The sequence below is a fragment of the Lineus longissimus genome, chromosome 12 (assembly GCF_910592395.1).
Source record: "Lineus longissimus chromosome 12, tnLinLong1.2, whole genome shotgun sequence".
NCBI lineage: Eukaryota > Metazoa > Nemertea > Pilidiophora > Heteronemertea > Lineidae > Lineus > Lineus longissimus.
The window spans coordinates 16,962,256-16,980,246 of record NC_088319.1 but is presented as its reverse complement, the minus strand read 5'-3'; the positions used below and the strand labels follow the sequence as shown (position 1 = coordinate 16,980,246).

At 43.2% G+C, this 17,991-nt stretch overlaps 2 protein-coding genes across 2 annotated transcripts; one reads left to right on the top strand and one right to left on the bottom strand.

The window, feature by feature from the left end:
- Positions 1 to 1,851: 1,851 nt before the first annotated feature.
- On the top strand, positions 1,852 to 7,649 carry LOC135496572 (small cardioactive peptides-like). The gene is made up of 3 exons (XM_064785934.1): positions 1,852 to 2,229; positions 6,796 to 7,017; positions 7,527 to 7,649. Exons 1-3 carry the CDS (start codon positions 2,149 to 2,151, stop codon positions 7,647 to 7,649), a joined length of 426 nt encoding a protein of 141 aa, XP_064642004.1. The 5' UTR covers positions 1,852 to 2,148.
- An 85-nt stretch (positions 7,650 to 7,734) lies between these two features.
- On the bottom strand, positions 7,735 to 11,586 carry LOC135497298 (G-protein coupled receptor 157-like). The gene is made up of 4 exons (XM_064787076.1): positions 10,715 to 11,586; positions 10,279 to 10,490; positions 9,680 to 9,874; positions 7,735 to 9,225 (listed from the first exon to the last, which is right to left on the bottom strand). The coding sequence occupies exons 1-4, from the start codon at positions 11,199 to 11,201 to the stop codon at positions 8,965 to 8,967; spliced, it is 1,155 nt and encodes a 384-aa protein (XP_064643146.1). The 5' UTR covers positions 11,202 to 11,586; the 3' UTR covers positions 7,735 to 8,964.
- Positions 11,587 to 17,991: the final 6,405 nt, after the last annotated feature.

Sequence of the window (17,991 nt, the reverse complement as noted above, 5' to 3'; positions counted from 1 at the left end):
TGTGGTATGAAAATGCGGTCAGTCACTTGATGTTTTTGCACGACAAATACGTAAACCACACCATTTAAAAAGCATCCACCTTCATGTCAAACGTTCCGACAGGAGCAAATTGGTTCATTGTTCAAAGTTACATGACTATATACAGCCAGCTGCCACACATAACTAACCTCTCTAATAATGGAAACAGTCTTAGCTCATTCAGCCCCCTAGGGCTAGGTCATGCCAAAAGTACTTGATCGAACTTGCAAACACCTTTTTGGCTAGAGTACTGGACACGAGATATCCTCATCAATTTCGGCAAAGAAGAAGGTCAGTTTCTTTCAGTCAAAAGCGTAGGTGACCGGCAATTCTCCATCACATCAAAAAAGTATTGCCAGTCACGAAGTTCAGTGGCAAAGGCGTATTTTGCCTCTGAGCGACTGGTGTTGCCTCTGTATATGGAGGCAGTTTACGGCAGATTGGGTGTGTTCGTATCATTGTTGGTCATCTATTCAGTAACGGCTTGACCAGTGTCAAATGATATGAATCAAGGAACCCTCAGCCGGTTGTTGCCTACATTTAAAAATGTCGGGTGATGGGATTAGCTTTTATAAGTTGGTCAAAACCATCAATCGGCGCCCACTACAGAAATAGGCCACATAAGAAACTTTGGTAAGAGAAGCCAATTCCTTGTTAACAATTTTTCTAAAATGCTATGGCTCTACCTTAATGAGTGGACATCATTGGCGTTGTACAAAAAAAGTTGTACATTCAGTCCAAAAAGCACATTCAGTCTAAATCTACTTCCTTTAACACTAATCGAATGCCTCTTCCCATCTCACAATTGGAAGAACCCCGGTCTTATGTCGTGTGTCTGCAATAGCAAAATGATGTCACATGGTCGTGGTGATTAATTCTAAAATACCTTGGTACCGTAAAGTCAACTTTTAAATGGAAAATGCATAAGCCTCGTTCTGAGAGTGGAGTGTTTTGGACACGCAACCAAGATGCTCTACCAAAGTTCCCTCGGGTTGCACTAAAATGTGGAACCATGCACACAGCTCACTTCAGAAGTTTGAGGCTCTCAAAACACTGCTTCAAACACAAATCAGCCAAGGAAGCATCAACCACCCTAAGTTTTTTAATGAGCACTACACATATTTGCTGAGAAAAACGCTCCAAATAGCCCATTTGCGCGGATTTTAGCGTCACTTGAGCGAGCCGATCCGGACTTCCTATACGGGCTGCCGTAACATAATGTAAACAACGGCGCTACCGGCGCTCCGGGCAGGCGATGGATGGAATTTGCCAAATTCGCACATATTCAAGTTATTTCGTGGCCTATCTTTTTAAGTTTGAGGTATTTTAGAATAGAAATTGAACCCTCGGCTTCGGACCTTGGTTGAGTTACCAAGACACTCTCGGGTGGAGCTAAAATTTCGTCCAAACCCTCGCCTGTCGGCTCGGGTTTGGACTGTATTTTAGCTCCACCCTCGAGTGTCTTGGTAACTCAACCAAGGTCCTCCGCCTCGGGTTCAATTCCTTAAGTTGAATGTTTCCTATTTACGCTTTGAAAATATTCACAAGCATGCAGGGAAGAGTGCGCACTCTGAGAAAATAGTTCTGGCTCGGTATTTCGGAGATATTTCAATCGGAGATTCACCAGAGCAGGTCCCGTGGTGACATTGAGTCAGGTGATCTCATATCATCTTCTCAAGTGGTCATCGCTTGGATCGGGTTGATCCCACCCTCTTTATTTACCTAGCTTACTGACGTCATAACAGCGCACCACCCACAGGGGGCACGCGTTTTCATGTGAGCGCACTTTCATATAGTATTCTAGACGAAAAGTAAGAAAGGTGATTCGTTTTTCTCATATGACCATTGGCGGATGACGCTTTTTCTCTAAATAGCTTAGAAATATCAATAGAGAGCCACCTTCCCTCAGCAAACTTCACCCTGCCTCCCATTCACCATTGAGGAGTGTTGGCGTATACACATCGAAAAAAACACGGCAAAGGGAAAGTTTTTCGGCTAATTACGATGCAAAGCAGCACCGCGGTATAAAGAGTAAGAGAGCGCCGGTATCGGTCAAAACTGCTAGGTAACTTCTCGAACGGACACGGCTTAACCTTATAACGTAAACGGAACCTTTCATTGGATTTCAAGATGTCCCACCGAAGACAACATAGATCTGTTTGCGGAGCTATTGGGTTTCTGGCCATATGCTGCTCACTATCACAGAAAGCTGTGAGTATTTTTTGATACAAAATCATGTTTTGTTTTGTTTCTTATCGTGGTGATTATTTTATATTTTGTAATTTGTATTTGATATCATGTTGGTGTTGTATTTTTCGGACCCGGTGCTTGCATTTGGGCATGTAAGTCCCCTCCCTTCAGTCAAACCTTATACAGACACGATAAACACCCAGTCGCCCGCCCGGGTTGCCCTCTGGCCTGGACTTGATGGTCTATTCACTTACCTGTCCCATCCATTGCGTACGGACGGTAGTTATTGTCACGCTGCGGAACATATTTCTATATTATCAGCCAACTAACACGATCAGTACGCCAGCCTGCCAAAGTGAGTCAAAATCAGTCTGCTTCTCAGATCTAGCAGGTAGTCCTATCTGCCAACTAGATGAAATAATGACCAAACATGTAACCAATGGAGCAGGCTGAACGGACTTTCATTTACCTGGACCATATTTGTCAAGGGACTTAATCTCCGGCCATAAGATGTAGATATGCACCTCAGATAGCCTCGTAAAGGCACGTTGCTATGGTTTAACTGCCACTATGTGGTTTAAGCATCTGCTTAACATGTCCATCGGTTTACGTATGTAATTAGAGACCCCTCCATTTAAGCCCCAATTATAAATCGTTTTGATTGGCGAGCCTCGTCTGCCTGTGCTTGTAAGACACCAACCGTGATATCAGCAAACAAACATACTGAAGAAAACCCCTGGATGAAAGATTTCACAGCGCACCATGTGTAGTTGAAATGACATTAGACCCAACGGGCTGCCTGCAACACCTCAAAGATGTCGTCCAGGCGATTAATTCTGCGTTCCGACCGATACCGATGTTCTTTGAGTAAACTTGCCTTTCCAAAGATGATTTCCCGTTCGTTGGTTCGCATAGGCCTATATATAGTCGTATTTCAATGGCCCGGGTGCCGTACAAGAGTATCAGTTAGCCAAAACCTTTTGTAACGGCTGATATCGTGGTAAAATGATACTTTCAGGCTCAAATGGACAGGCGAACAAACTCGATCGAGGACTAATTAAGCTAATTCTGCCTCCTTTTTGTCAGAAACTTGCTATTGTGGAAAAGCACCGTTTTGGCGTATCAACCAAGCATAACTGTCGTTGAGAGACACAATTTTGCGATTATGTTCTTAGAAAGCTGCTACGAATCTCCATATTTCAATCCCTTCTCTCGTCGACCTTTATCTAACGCTCGAAGTGTAAAACCTGAAAGTGAAATATGTGCCAAGAGGATGAGGTCAAGTCAGTGGACAACTTGAAAATTGATTATCATCAGACATCTGCAAATTTCTCTGTGTTGAGAAGGAAAGAGCTATCGAAACTCACCAACCGAAGCCCGACGATCAATGAAAAGTCAACAAAACTAGAAAACACATTTAAATCAGCAAAACCCAAAGGTACGGGAAAGATTACATGTACCATGCATGAGCCCATGAGGTTGCTGATAATGAATTTCAGACACCAAACTACTTGGCCCAATGGGAAATACGACTCTCCTAGCTGTCAAGTTAGCGCTTTAACAAATAATGCTGTTGTCGAACAAATAACATCATTGGAGTTATGAACTCGCTGGGGAATTCGCACGTCCAGTTCTGATCATTGTGATGAGTGAGTTATGCTGATGATCTACCGACTTCGATCTCGACATGCTACTGAAACAAAAGATGATTTTCTGGCGCGCTACCAACACGCTGAACCAAGTTTCCTTTCGTTACGCTACCAACACGCTACCATCGAAGCTTTCTTTCTGATGCGCTACCATCCAAGTTTCCTGTACGCTGCATTACTGACAAGCTACCATCAAGTATCCTTTCAAATACGCTACCACATCAAGATCTTTCCGACGTGCTACCGACCACTTCATCCATTGTTTCCTTTCAAACACGCTACCGACAGGCTACATCAAAGTTTCCTTTCCAACGTGCCAGCGACCCGTTACCATCCGGTGTCCTGTCTAAGACGCTTCCCACATGTTGTTCATCCACTTCCATCCAAGATTTCCTCCGATGTGCTTCTGCCACTCTGCTGGAGAAGTAGGAGCTGAAAGTAGGAGCGAAGCACTTCCACTCTTAACCAAAAGAGAGTTGGAAGCGTAAAGCAAGATGACATTTAGAAACACGACCAGAGAGTTGCATGAAAGGACTGACTATTGTATTACGAGAATTCCGAGATTCCGTTGATAGCCTTCCAAGTTCTGTTCTTCGGGTTTTTAGTTCAATTTTCAACCCGTCAAACAGCGTAAATAGCAATCGTGCCAGCATTGTGTTGACCGACAACAGACGACGGACGATAGACGACGGACGACGGACGACGGACAATGGACGACGGATGACGGACAATGGACGACAAACGATGAACGACTGACGACGGACACCAGACGACGGACGACGGACACCAGACGACGGACGACGGTCAATAGACGACGGACAGACATTGAACGATGGACAAGACGTGAAGAAATACATGTAAGCTCGACCAGGTGAGCTAAAAATTGCTAGTAGTCTTCAACTGCTGGCCGGATGGGCATTAATTTTATACCATGGCTTAACTTAATGAAAACGGATATTTAACCTGACCTGCTTTTCAAGGTCATAGATACGGGGGTTGGGAAAGGACATCACATGATTTATTTATTTATCTCGAGCGATCGACATATCATCTCGGGCGATCGAGTTATTTATCTCGATTGCACGAGATAATATCTCGAGCGCTCGAGATAATATTTATTATTATTATATATCAGGTCATCGATCGAGATATTTCCTGAAAAAAAATCATTTGTTGTCCTTTCCCAGCCAACGTACAGAGGCCAAACTGGCATTCAGTGGACGTTCGCCTGTAACCTGGACACCAACAGTGATGATCATTTATGTTTAACTCGGTACACACGTATCCTACATACCCTAGGCCATATGAAGGTTGGTCCGGTCTGATTCACTTCTTGGCAAACAGGTGTCGAAAACCAATAACCTGACACCTGCAAAGTGTCATTTTGGTATCTTGAATACCTGGGTGGCTTACCATGTATAGAAGTTACATGAGCTAAAATTCACGACATTCCGGCCTGTAGTTTTGAACTAAATTGCAAGGTATGCTCACATCACCCTTAACTGAGAGGTGATGTGAGGGCATAAGATACGGGCTTCACCTATATCTGCATGTCATAACTGATATTTGGACAGGAAGCATTAAAATTCAGCCCATCTGTTGATGAAGTTGTTATAAACTCCGTTTGATATAACTGTTGGTAGCAAACGTGTAGTATTAAATCATTAATTACATGTGTGACTCCAAAATATCAATTCCTCAGAACAGGATCAGGACATCAACCTGGGCGGGATTTATAGCTGTATTCAACCACTCTGAATGTGGCAAGGGGATTCTAGGTGCAAATGCGTGGAATATATTCTACTGAAATTTACCAAAGCCATCATTAAAATTGACCGTGAAAAACCTTATTTCTGAGAAGCGACCCCCGCTTTGGAAATCCCGACCAGGCCTTTGCCCGCATAAATTACATCATATAATATTACTGTACATGCTTTGAATGAACTGTATAGGCTTTGCGTTCTCTCAAGATGACCAACGAGTATAGGACGTTATTATACCAGTGTCTACAGTCTTCTCGGTGTGCGCGTTGTATCATCATGGATCGAGGTATGAGGGTCGATCTGGATAACGAGAGAAGAGACATTTGAACTTACATTTATCGATCCTATCTTCTCGGTCAAACTTCGAATCAGCTAAACATCTGAGACAGTACATGTCCTTGATGCCCGCTACCCTGGCCGAGTAAATGCTCAATGGACTCGGTAGTCTGCTACGTCCATTTACTGTGCCCGCCTACTGTGATGATCCTGCAAGCGCCACGATCTAAAGTAGGTCAGCGCGAGGAGCCAGACGGGCGCGTCATCCGTAGCGCTCCTGAAGGGGGCCTGGCGTAATGAAACAACCGTTGCCATCTAATCGATGATTTTGAGGCATTTTTATTTCATGGACACTTTTTCATCATTTCATCATTTCATGACAACTAAAAAAAACAATCCTCTTTATCATTTTCGAATCCCTCAGCAAGTCATTCAAGGAACCGAGTTTGTTTCGGCAAGGTTTTAGATCTTTTGCAAGGCAATTACTGCAAAAAAGATTTGGACAGCGCAGTTTGTCCTACCGTTTGATATCAGATGTCTCGGAAAGGTTAGCCTAATAATGCTACGCTACCGCCACTCATTTATTGTAGACTAGCGCGGCTTCCATTAAACTCATCATCGTTAAAAGATAGCAGTATACACCATAGGTTGTTTTCGATAATAGCTTTTCCACTCTTTTTGCTCCCCGGTTCACATTTTTTAGCTCGTTCTGTCAGCTGTTGATTCTCCACCTGCTAAATGTGCGAGATGAGACGCATCGGAGACAAGGTAATTGCTTCCAGGGTTTTAGCTGCCGTTTCCCGCAAACGTTTTTTTCTGAACTTTTTTCTGTGTTCAACCCCCAGGCAAAAATAAGGTTTTGCGGAGGTTACTTACCCATGTCTTTGGTTCTTCTACAGAATGCAAACTACCGAGGCCCTGCAGACAACATGAACCTCCGATCATTAGACCCGTACGCAGAATGTTGTCCTATCGGCTACAAGAGCGAGGTCCGGCTAGATGATTTCGGGAAGGAGGTTGTCTACAATCATTGCAAGGTCGTCAACTGTTGCATTGGTCTGAAGGAGATCCTAAAGCTGGGATCAAATGGACTAACGTATTCCATGTGTGTCAGAGACGAGGTATGCGATCACTGACTGACTTCACGTTTCTCCGTTATCTTGCCGTTGCATTGTTACTTATAAATCTGTATTTGGGCATATCATCCAAACTGCATTCACATTTGAATCAATTTCTTGTTTTATTGTACCGTTGACATTGTACCCACTTGGAAGGGTATATTGTAAAAATCCCCTTTGCGACCAGCAGCTTAGAAAAGGTTTTCGAAGTTTTGAAAAAAGCTAAAAAAGGGGGGTTCCGCCAACACAAAAAAATGTACTCCGCTGAGGCTTTTCAATAACGAAAAGCACAGAATGGTTTTGCAATTCAGAAAAACTACTGGCAAAGAGTTTCAATTTCTCTGAAAGACTTCTACGGGGTGCATATATACTTGTTTTGGTCGAAAAATCCTTTCACGGTTCTTCAAAACACCAAAGTCCTTCTACGACTATAGGGTTAGATACAGAATTCCTTACCGGCGCACTGTTCCTTTCAACTCTGTTCGATTTACAATAAACTTACTTATTTCCAGGGTAGATCTATGCACGATTTGAAAGGCCTGGCTGAGTTGGCGAGGATTCTGAAGAGATATTATGGAGATGAACCCATGCAGAAGAGGACTAGACTAGCCTTCCCGTCGAATGACTATTACTAGGAGTCGTCGTACTTCAAGGATAGGAAAAATACTTGACACATACTCTTTCGATCAGTGGACTCAAACTGTCTGTGTCGCACTCATATTCTGCTTTGTTGTTTTCAAAGGTGGTAAATTCTACTTGTTAAGGGACGCGGTCAGGTTCTATCTGGACTGCATAAGGATGTTCATTTGCCAGCCAGCAATAACAAGTGCATGCAATATAGTTCTTCATTCGGGCCATAGTTCCTGAAAAGGCCTATGAGCAAGTGTACCTATTGTTCACTGTGAAATGAGATCGATTGGTTTCGTCCAAACGGAAGGAAGAATGAACACCACATTATGTGAGTGCATTTCGTACTTTGCGGTAGGATATCCTGGAAAGTTAATTCCTTTCCACGAGGTCATCTCGCTAAACCACGGAAAATGCAACGTGTTTTCTTGGAATTGCCGGACATGCCGCGAATGATTGAATTGTCTCATCCGTGAAACTGAAGTATAGTTTGTATAAGCAGACACCAGTAGTGTTCATTGGATATCGTTTGTTGTTACCATCAACTGCTTGCACGTGGTGGGTGAAATAAATGTCAAAGTATTAAGTTACGCGTATAACTAATATTGCGAATTTAAATCATGTTAAGGTTTAAAATGAAGATTAAAACACGTACCATGCAGGTGATTCCTGGTGACTGACTCATGCATACGCATATTCAAATTTACTTAATTGCTTAGGACAATGTTTTGATCATTTGACATGTAAATCTACAGGTAAATGAAAGCAGGCGAAATCGACAACGGACAGATAGACATCCAGCCATCAAACCATCTCTTTTTTACCTTGCCGGCAATCTTAATTCCGAGTTGTAAATCCATGATCTGTCTCAGTGAGGTGACTGGCGATACCTATAGGCCGGTGTTATATAGGATTCACGTTGTCACTTGTAATGATTCACTTGTCACGAGTTAACTGACTTAGGCTGGTGAAATCGCCGTGAGGGTGAAAAGTGATATCGTGAATCGTATGTAGCCCGCTCTTTGGAAGTGACTCGTTCGTTCTTCATGACACGCATGAATTGTGAACAGTGACACAAGTGAAAACATGAACTCTACATGTATATCGCCAAATCGCAATGGTGGATTTCCCTCCTCAGCAGCTTGACACATATGGAAATGGTACTGTATTGATTCGTGACAAGATGTGAAAAGGATGTTTTGTACAATGGGTAACATGGAAATAGTATGAGTGCGGCCTTCAACAGGAGGTTAAGTATTACCAATGCTAAAGATAATGTTCCATCGTTCGTTTTATGACCATATCCGAAGTTATGGCACAACCTTATGTCACGTGATTGCTGTTCATTGAGTTATACCCTCGAACATTCGAGGCAAGCGACGAAAGCTGTGGTGAAGGCCCAGGCTGCAACATCGGCCCGTCAGTATCAGAGCCGGACGAAGATACGCTTCCTATAGAATTGTTATCAACAGAAACGTAATTGTCCGATAAGCGGTGCCTGGAGAATACCTTCTTTCGGATGTCTTCTGTGAGGACGCAAAAGAGTATGAAGTTCCAGAAGCCTTGACCGCTGTCTCCGATGCCCTGAAAACCGAAACGCCAAATTGCAGTTAGAATATTGCCTCGTCTCGTATAGGTAAGGATGTCAATCCTCATGGTAAGTCGGTCGATTTCTGTGGGTCCATGTCTTCTCAAGAGGAATTGAAGTCGGCAAACTACTGCAAACTGGTATAGAAGCACCAACTATGGCAAACCAATAACTTTATATGTACCTTTCCAAAATTGCCAATTGCTAGTTGCCGCCATCTTGGTTTATGAGACCGACCCGAAACAGTTCTAGTATATGCCTCGGTTTGGACAGTCTAATGATACTGATGTGATGAGGTCACGAGGCTGATTGAATTCTAAGATGGCCGCAACTAGTTATGCAAATCACTTCCTCAAATATACTGTAAGTAGACTGCCGCTGCGGGACTATTGCTATCTTGAAGCAATTCCCCGTATTACTGGTCATCTAACAGTCAAAAACCGCAATTACCTGTAAAACCGTCAACACCTGCTGTCCGGTGTAGATGTCATTGCCGACAACGTTCTCCTCCAAGTAGATTGAAGACAATATAAACTTGACGGTGCCCCAGATCCTCAGCACGATTAGGATGATTGGAACGAACACGAACATTTTGTCGTTGTGGGAGAGGTAGTTGGCTCCTTGTGGCCAGTTGCCTTGAAATCGCTGGAATCGAAAGCCATGATAGATTGCTTCCGTTTACGATCAGAAGAGAACATTCTTACTGATCTGACTAGCTTTCGCCAATCAGATGCCCTGAAACCTCAGTGTTTCAACGGGGCCAGGGGCTGTCTTTATGACTGATTCACAAGATATTGCCGTGTTTAGGTAAGACATCCCCAGTTTTGTCAGAAGAAAACCCTTCACAATGTGGCCGACCGCATCAGTCGTTTACATTGACTAGTCGACGCATGAGCCCTATAAATCTAATTTGAGGCATTTGCAGAGGTAAAGTCCTATGAGGAACACAAACTATCAAGGACATTATTAGTCAGTCACAAGCCGGGGTGTTCTTGATACAGGGGTTCTTCTGTTATTTCTTTCAATATGTGAATGTAATGTCAACTTACCCGCCTCCAAACCACAAACTTCAGCAGAGCATAGTTGATAATCAGAATGATATAGGTTGCAAATTCCCAAAACTTTCCTGTCACCAGCATCCACGCGAGCTTGGTACCTCTCGATAACTGTTGGCACTCTGAGATCCAACACCACCCACCGCTGGTGTAGGACAGATCTTCCCCCAGGATGTTGAACCCCAAGGCCACAGAGACGATGATAACTAAAAAAAGAGCACAGAAATATCTCGTCCTGTTTTATTACATGCCATGGCTATGAATTTCACAAGGTCCAAATGTTAACAGGCAGTGAAATTGAATAACAATCTGGATGTGATCATCATTAGCATCATCATCATTATCGTCATTTTTGTGATACAAAGGGATCACAGCATTTGCTCAACTTAATTTAGGATTAAAACGAGGCTTTATATGACCATGAACTTACCTGGTAGCCCCCAGCAGATCACATGACTAGCCACCATTATCCGCTCCGCCGTCTCTGTTGTCTTCACGACAGCAACAATGAAATAAAAACTTATGACGCACATCCAAAAGAATGAAGACAAGTTTGAGACAGTTGTGACATAACTCTGCGCCCTGCAGAGGATACTTTGGTTGTTGCAGTCGCTTACAACACTACCATGGACTGTGAATACGATGTAGTACCTCACAATACCAACAAGGTTTCCCGCAGCAGTGAAAATGTCCGCAATAGTCAGATACAACAAGAGTTTTCGGCTGTTTGACCTGTATTCTGGGAATCTGAAGAAAGTCGAGAATATCACCACGCAGCCGAAGATCGAGGCGATGCAGCTAATTCCTGTGAGCATAAGCGCGTAGTCCGGAACAAGCGGCAGCTTCGCTGGGTGCATGGTTGGTTCAGTGGGCCGCAGGTGCGCTGTCACTAGTGGAACCCAGGGGATGGTCGCCATATTGATCGCTGCAGTGTTTGACTCGAGATCTCTTGATGGGAATAAAGCTCGTTTGATGAATCCCAGTCAGGGCAGCACGATGCCAAAAGAGTAATCAGCTTCTGGTGGAGCGTTGCTGCCCTGTAAAGCGGCAAAGAGTTCCTAAAAGCACGGTGCCATTACCTTTATCTTGGCTTTAGTTCCAGTCTGACTTACACACTGTCGAGATTCAGACTTTTGTTCAACATCATATAAAAAGCCTACTTGAATTGAATTGAACTCTGTGACTCACTGGATATGATATTCCATTGCTCTAATAAACTGTCTAGGCCATCGATATGTTCTTTATATATCGCGTGCATGGTCGATGATATTATGAATTAGGGCATCATGACAATTCGAAAGCGCACGAATGATTCTTAAAACTTCCTGGTCCGTGGCGATCCCGGGTCGCGATATTGTATGGTATTGTTATTGAGTTATTGAGTTATCAGTTTCTGAGTGTTTCCCATCATTATGTCGGAAAGCTGAAGATAGATTGGCACGCTTTTCTGTGTTTTCCCCTGTTGCAAAGTCAAGGTTAAGAGGGAGATGTAGTGAAAAGCCGGAAGCTCGATATCATAAACAGTGACTCGGTCTACCAAAACTAGGCGCTTGTCGCATCTGAACTTGACAGGTTGATACGGACTTGTTGTTCATTTCCCTATTGTAGACCTTTTGTGAAATCTATTACAAACTGATTTGGTCACATTTCACAAAAGGTCTGCAATAGGGAAATGAACAACAAGTCCGTATCAACCTGTCAAGTTCAGATGCGACAAGCGCCTAGTTTTGGTAGAGTGGGTCACAACAGTTGAAGACATAAGTAACAAACAGCACTTCATCATGTAGCACTTGATCATGTAGACCCAAATCATAGCTTCTTCCAACCCGGATGTGGGAGAAGTTGATACGATGATGTTCAAGGAAAGTCAACTATCCTAACATCATGTCAATGTAGTTATTGGATTTTGCCAGAGACGGCTCTGGGTGTTACTCGGCGGCATCGAAGTTGGCATAATGCAGAGATGATGGAAGGCGCCGTCGATCTCTTGGCAACGATGGAATCGGAAAGGAGAGTGCGCATGGCCAAGGCTTCTTTGAATATATAACGTGAATTAAATACTGCTATTACTATCATCAAGGCAAAGAGAACTAAGAAATTAGGCTGACTCTCATCGCTGTACAGTTCTGACTACTCCAATGGACAGAGTGAATTGGGAAATCATCATCGCAATCAGCAGGACAGGAGCATACGTGGGTGTGGCTTCTGCGCGAGTCATAGCGAGAGTTCGGCAGGGATCTCACGAGACGAGGCGGGAGTCGAATCGGCGGCTGTAAAGTGCGACATAGCTCGAACGGGCTGCGACCCCGCCCTTGAGACAACATCCTTTCTTGACGGACTCCCGTTTCTTCTTGGGACAAAGGTATTCAATAGGCTCTGAAGGCATGCGGTACAATCCAAGAGGCCATGAAATTAATCGATATACCTGGACGCTGTCCTTTTGATCTGCTGCGACAATTTGGCTCCTCTTCTGGAGTATATTACCATAATTTAGCAACGAATTGACTAATACTCAGCTGTTTATTCATACAATGACTTATTTATTCCATTTGATGATTGATGCGAGATGGCCCATTCAAGCAAGTTCATTATGATGACCCGAGTTCAAAGATCATAGATGCACCTTAGTTCGTGGGCCGGGAAGGTCTAAGTTCGTAAACTACTGTCTCTCATTGCCAACCAAGTCGATAAACCATTGAGAACTTCTTCAAGGCAAACCGATACGTTCATCCACCTTGGGAATTGGCCTTGCCCTTTGAGTATCACGATGCACTGTGCACAAATAGATAATTCTGCAAACAACATTATGTTCAGCACTAGGGTGAACAGCATTGTCACAAATTGTCCTATATGACATCAATACTACTCCCCAATCAGCCCAAGTGACCTCGATACTACATATCTCAATCATCCCAAAAAACGTCGCCTCCAGGTATCAGTTTCCGATGGGTGGCCAGTGTGTAGCCAGTTTCGAAGTTCAGGCCACTCTCTGTGATATAATGCAAGAGAGTGGTTGAGCAACGCAAGGACTATTCCGTTAAGAGATGGCATTTTTATCTTGCAAGGAATCAGCTTAATGAAATCAATAGCAAATCAGAATCCTGATTCGCAAAGAAGAAGACTACTGACTTGAAATGAGACGGGCGGAGAAGAGGAAATGACACAATGGCCCAAATTATTGCTGACTTTCACCGTAAAATGGTCAATTTACATCGTTCTGACAGGTTACAAAGGGTCGAGGTAATTCAATGTACGCGTTGTAACATACACTTTTGATGCCAAAGGTGACTGAATCACGTCCGTACAAGTTCTTGATGTATAATGGAGACAGTTCCTATCAACATCAATTTGACATTCGTCATATCTCGCGGTATCTCATCGCGGTTTCGTGATTTGGCATTGACGATTAGTGGAAAAGGTTCACCTTAACTAAAGGTTTTCCTCTGAATCATATTATTCATAACTTTGGTGAAAACGAGAAATCCTAGATTTGGTTATAGAATGACGCCTAATATCATAGGAATTTGCACCACTTACTCAGGATGGTAACATCTTTCAAAATGGTTCATCAAGCTCAATTTGTGCCTTGAGTGACCTCTCATCGTACAGCAGAGCTTGAGAGAGGTCGGGTTACAAGTGGTTAGGGCTATTGAATCCTGTTTAAAGATAGGAGGTCCAGTGATCTATACCACTTTGGAGGCCTTTTAGTTATTGAATATGTTCATCAGAGGGACATACTCAACGCTAATGGAGAGGAGTGCTAGTAATCATATCAAAATCAATATCAGATCAAAGATAGGCGAGTCAAAGAAATATTTCGATTTGTTCGAAGTGTACTGTACGCCGATAACCTTTCGCCCCTTCATTGTTCAATTACGTGTGTAATCTTTGGCATCATGATTGGTCCCTAAACTGTTCTATTGTAAAGAGATCATTCATGCGTGACTCTAATCCGCTGGACAAACTTAGCTCCTTGACTCTCCTATTGTGTTGAAGCAAAGATCATTTTAATCTGGCATCATGATTGTTCCCTGAACATTGTGAAAAGAGCATTCATTCGTGAGACTAATCCGCTGGGCAAATTAAGCTCCTTGACTGTCCTATTGTGTTGAAACAAAGATCCTTTTAATCTGTGAGGACGCGTTTCATGGGGAGTCCTCAGGCCAACGCCAGCAAGGGTTTTCATTTCAGCATATGCCTTTTTTTAGTTTGACACCCTGGATAACGTTTCTCTTTGAGAACCAACACCAAATGATGCCCTCGGTAACCAAATTTTAAAAAAAGGACACCAATTTAACAAAGATAAAATCCACACTTCGTGACCAAGTAACTAAACCGCGTGATCAATTAGATCATCTGAGGTTCCTTTACATTCGCTCCAGTGAGGATCCTAATAAATGATGGATTGAATCACTTCCATGTCTCTCGTGTCTGCAGTTGTAGCTACTGGGTCGTGGCAGTCTCTTCTACAATATATGAGTTACTAATGAGGGGAGCTAGATAAGTCACCCACACGCATACACAAGGCGACTTTCAAGCGGGATTAAATTGACAGTGCTACTAAAAACTAAATCTCAATCCAGTGTTGGGGTGAATTGTGATGGTACTTCGCTTCTCATTAATTGGTTACCAAATGCCAGGAGGTAAACTTGCCCAGAGAAATCCAGCCGTTATACCGAAATTGTATTGCCAGACAGGGCTAGTGTTGATGACATCGTGTTCCGAGGCATGGAATTTCGACCGATGGCGTCATTGTTGAAGATGATACCTTTAGATTTAGTTCCGTTGTAAAGTTGGTAATCCCCCTCTGCCAACCAGCAGCCGCATCCGTCGCTAAATGCCAAAGACCCCATCTCCCAACAGTGAGTCTGGAAAAAACTTCAACGCCATAACCGTTTAACCGGTCGGTGTCCACATGGACTGAGTAGGAAGGGCTATTCCTGCGGTGCCAAAGAATAAGACTTCACGTGGATCCATCCATATGTTCACTTTTACTAACCTTGTCGCCCAATCTTTGGTACTTCTTTACGTAATTGCGTTGCCGAGGTAGCAAAATGGCTATATCCGCCCCTTGCATCCGCGCGCCCTATTTTGAGAGAGAATCTATCAATCGCTTCCTTTCTCTCCTTTGCCAACTGTTAACCTCCGACACAGAGGGTGGCTTCAAGGTGTGTTCTGGTAACTTCCCTTGGTTACTAAGCATGCTAAGTGTCCTTCATTCGGCGGAAAGGTCTCATTCTTCTCGCCAGTTGTCAAAACATGTATTGTGAGTAACGGTGAATGAGCATGGCCAGTTCTCTCGCAATTCTGAAAAAGCTCAATCTGGCTTTCCGGATGTCTGCCTCGCTGGACAGTGAATGCAAAAAAACCCCGCTTTTTAAGTGCGGGGGGGGGGGATCTTTAAGCAATGTCAACATGGATCTGAGACAACTTCTTGTCATGAATTCAGAGTACATAGCTTTCTTGTGACAAGGACCACCAACGACAGGTAAGTATTCGTCATTCGAATAAAATTGTTATTCGAAAAGGAAAAAGAAAGAAAATCATCCCATATATAATTATTGTTTATTTCTCTTAAAATGTTTAGCCCCTCAAACTAATGAACTCCTGTCTCACATGTAGGTCGATTTTCAAGATAATGTAGTGGATTAGAGGTGACAGGTTTGTAGCAGTGTATAAGCACCGGCCTCAATACCATCTGTTAACACCTTAATACGCCTCACTTCCTTTTTCGCAGATTCACATCGATTTGGAAATGTGATTTCATTAGTCAAATGAAAATTATAAAATATCCGCTGGTACGTACACTGAGAAGGCAAGCCAATCAACTTTGGGCCTTAAACACGTTAAACGTGACTATATTGGCTGCTTGGAGGACCAAATAATACCAGGATGAGGTGACCTAATTCAAATCAGCAAGAGAGGTGTTGGCAGGTGTGTTACATCGGGTCAATCTTCATGTAGATGATTTTGTCGTACAGTGTACCATACAATATCATCTTACTGGGCTAGCCAACGGCCTCAAAGGCTGCAGTTTTTGGTATGACGTCATTTGTTTCTGCCTTCATGTATCACGTGGGCGTGACGTCAGAAGTCATCAATCCACACCATATTGCAGATACTTGTGTATATAACCTGAAAAAATCCTAACCGGGAGTACCCTAAAATGTTGTATCATATATCTAAAAATGTTCTACATCATCTCTGCATGATTTCCCTAACATTTCTCGGGTCCAGTTTCAAATGCCAAAACAGTAACTCTAAACGTCATCTTCACATACTATACCGTTCACAGCCAATAAGTAGCCCTTTTGACAGTCGAGGGAAAAGGCTTCGAGGTGAGAAGAAGCACGTTCATGTTACCAGGACCAGGTTTGTCTGTGCTATCTGGCAATCACAACTCTCCGAGAAAAATCGCTCTCTTGTTTGGCCAAGATAAGTGAGCTGTGTACTACTGGTGCAAACTGAGATGCATAATAGAACGTGATATGACTGGGAGTCAACATATCCTTTTGTTACGATTCGTAAACACGTAACAAACAATGATTTGCGGTTGGAAGTCTCTGAGGCGTGAGAACTTTGATAGTTATATTGCGGTGTGTGAGGTGCTGCGCCTAATGTGAAAGGATTTCAAGAGTCACCTTTGAGCACCAGGTCATACTCCCACACGAAGAACCCATGCGTGATTTTATACCATGAGAGAGTGTTATCGTTTATGACGAATTTAAATGTTGGTGGTTAGAAAGAGAAAAGTCTAATTCGCAATCTAACGGTAGAATCACTGCTCCATTCAAAGTTTACTCGCCGCCACGGTAATACTATGTTCGACTCAAGAAGTTGTTAAAAGAACAATAATTGAAAGGTACCCTCCCGGTGCGAAGTTCGTGAAAATATGCAGCTCAAATACATACTGCATGTAACCAGATGGCGGTTTTGCCAAGCATCTGGAGGTTTTAACATATAAGATGTCTCTGTTTAGCTGTCAGCCACAATGCTCTGTTCCGCGTGGTAGTTATTGTAGCTCCCTGTTGTCGCAGCTTCGGTTGAAAGCGCTGACGAATCCCACAACCCGACACTGGTTGCGGTCTCATCATACGCTGCTTCTGATTGGACAAAATGATAATGGTCGTTGATAACGTCATAGCTCATTCCTGCATCGCGGCTGTGCCAGAATTTTTTTGCACGTGACACTTTTTATGCACCATGTGACCGTTTTATTCGTCAGGCTATCAAGTCCTCATGCATTGATTGCGGAATAACTCGGTCTTTCTCCGCGAAGAGAGTAGATCTTGTCAGCTTTACCATCAACAATCCATAAAAAGCAAAGGCAGCATTTAATGTGTGTGCAGGTCAAGCTAACAAGAGAAAAGACTCGTGCATATGGTAGATTTAAAGGTCGGCGATCAATAATTGCACAATTAAAGGAACCAAAGATGTCCTGAAAAGGACCTGTTTTTTGTCTTTTTTTATAAATGTTATTCCTGTTGCGCAACTCCGACGAACGACTAAGCACGAACAACGAAGATCACCCTGTGCTGGTGAATCAACTTTACGACACTCGTGAATCATCTTCTATACTTAGCTCAACGAGGAACTGTGGACGGGAGATTTAAATACCTAGCTCTACGAGGAATTGTGGAGATTTAAAAAGGTTTGCAATAAAACACATTTAAACACTTCGTACTTTGTCTTACGTAGCTCTTCGTA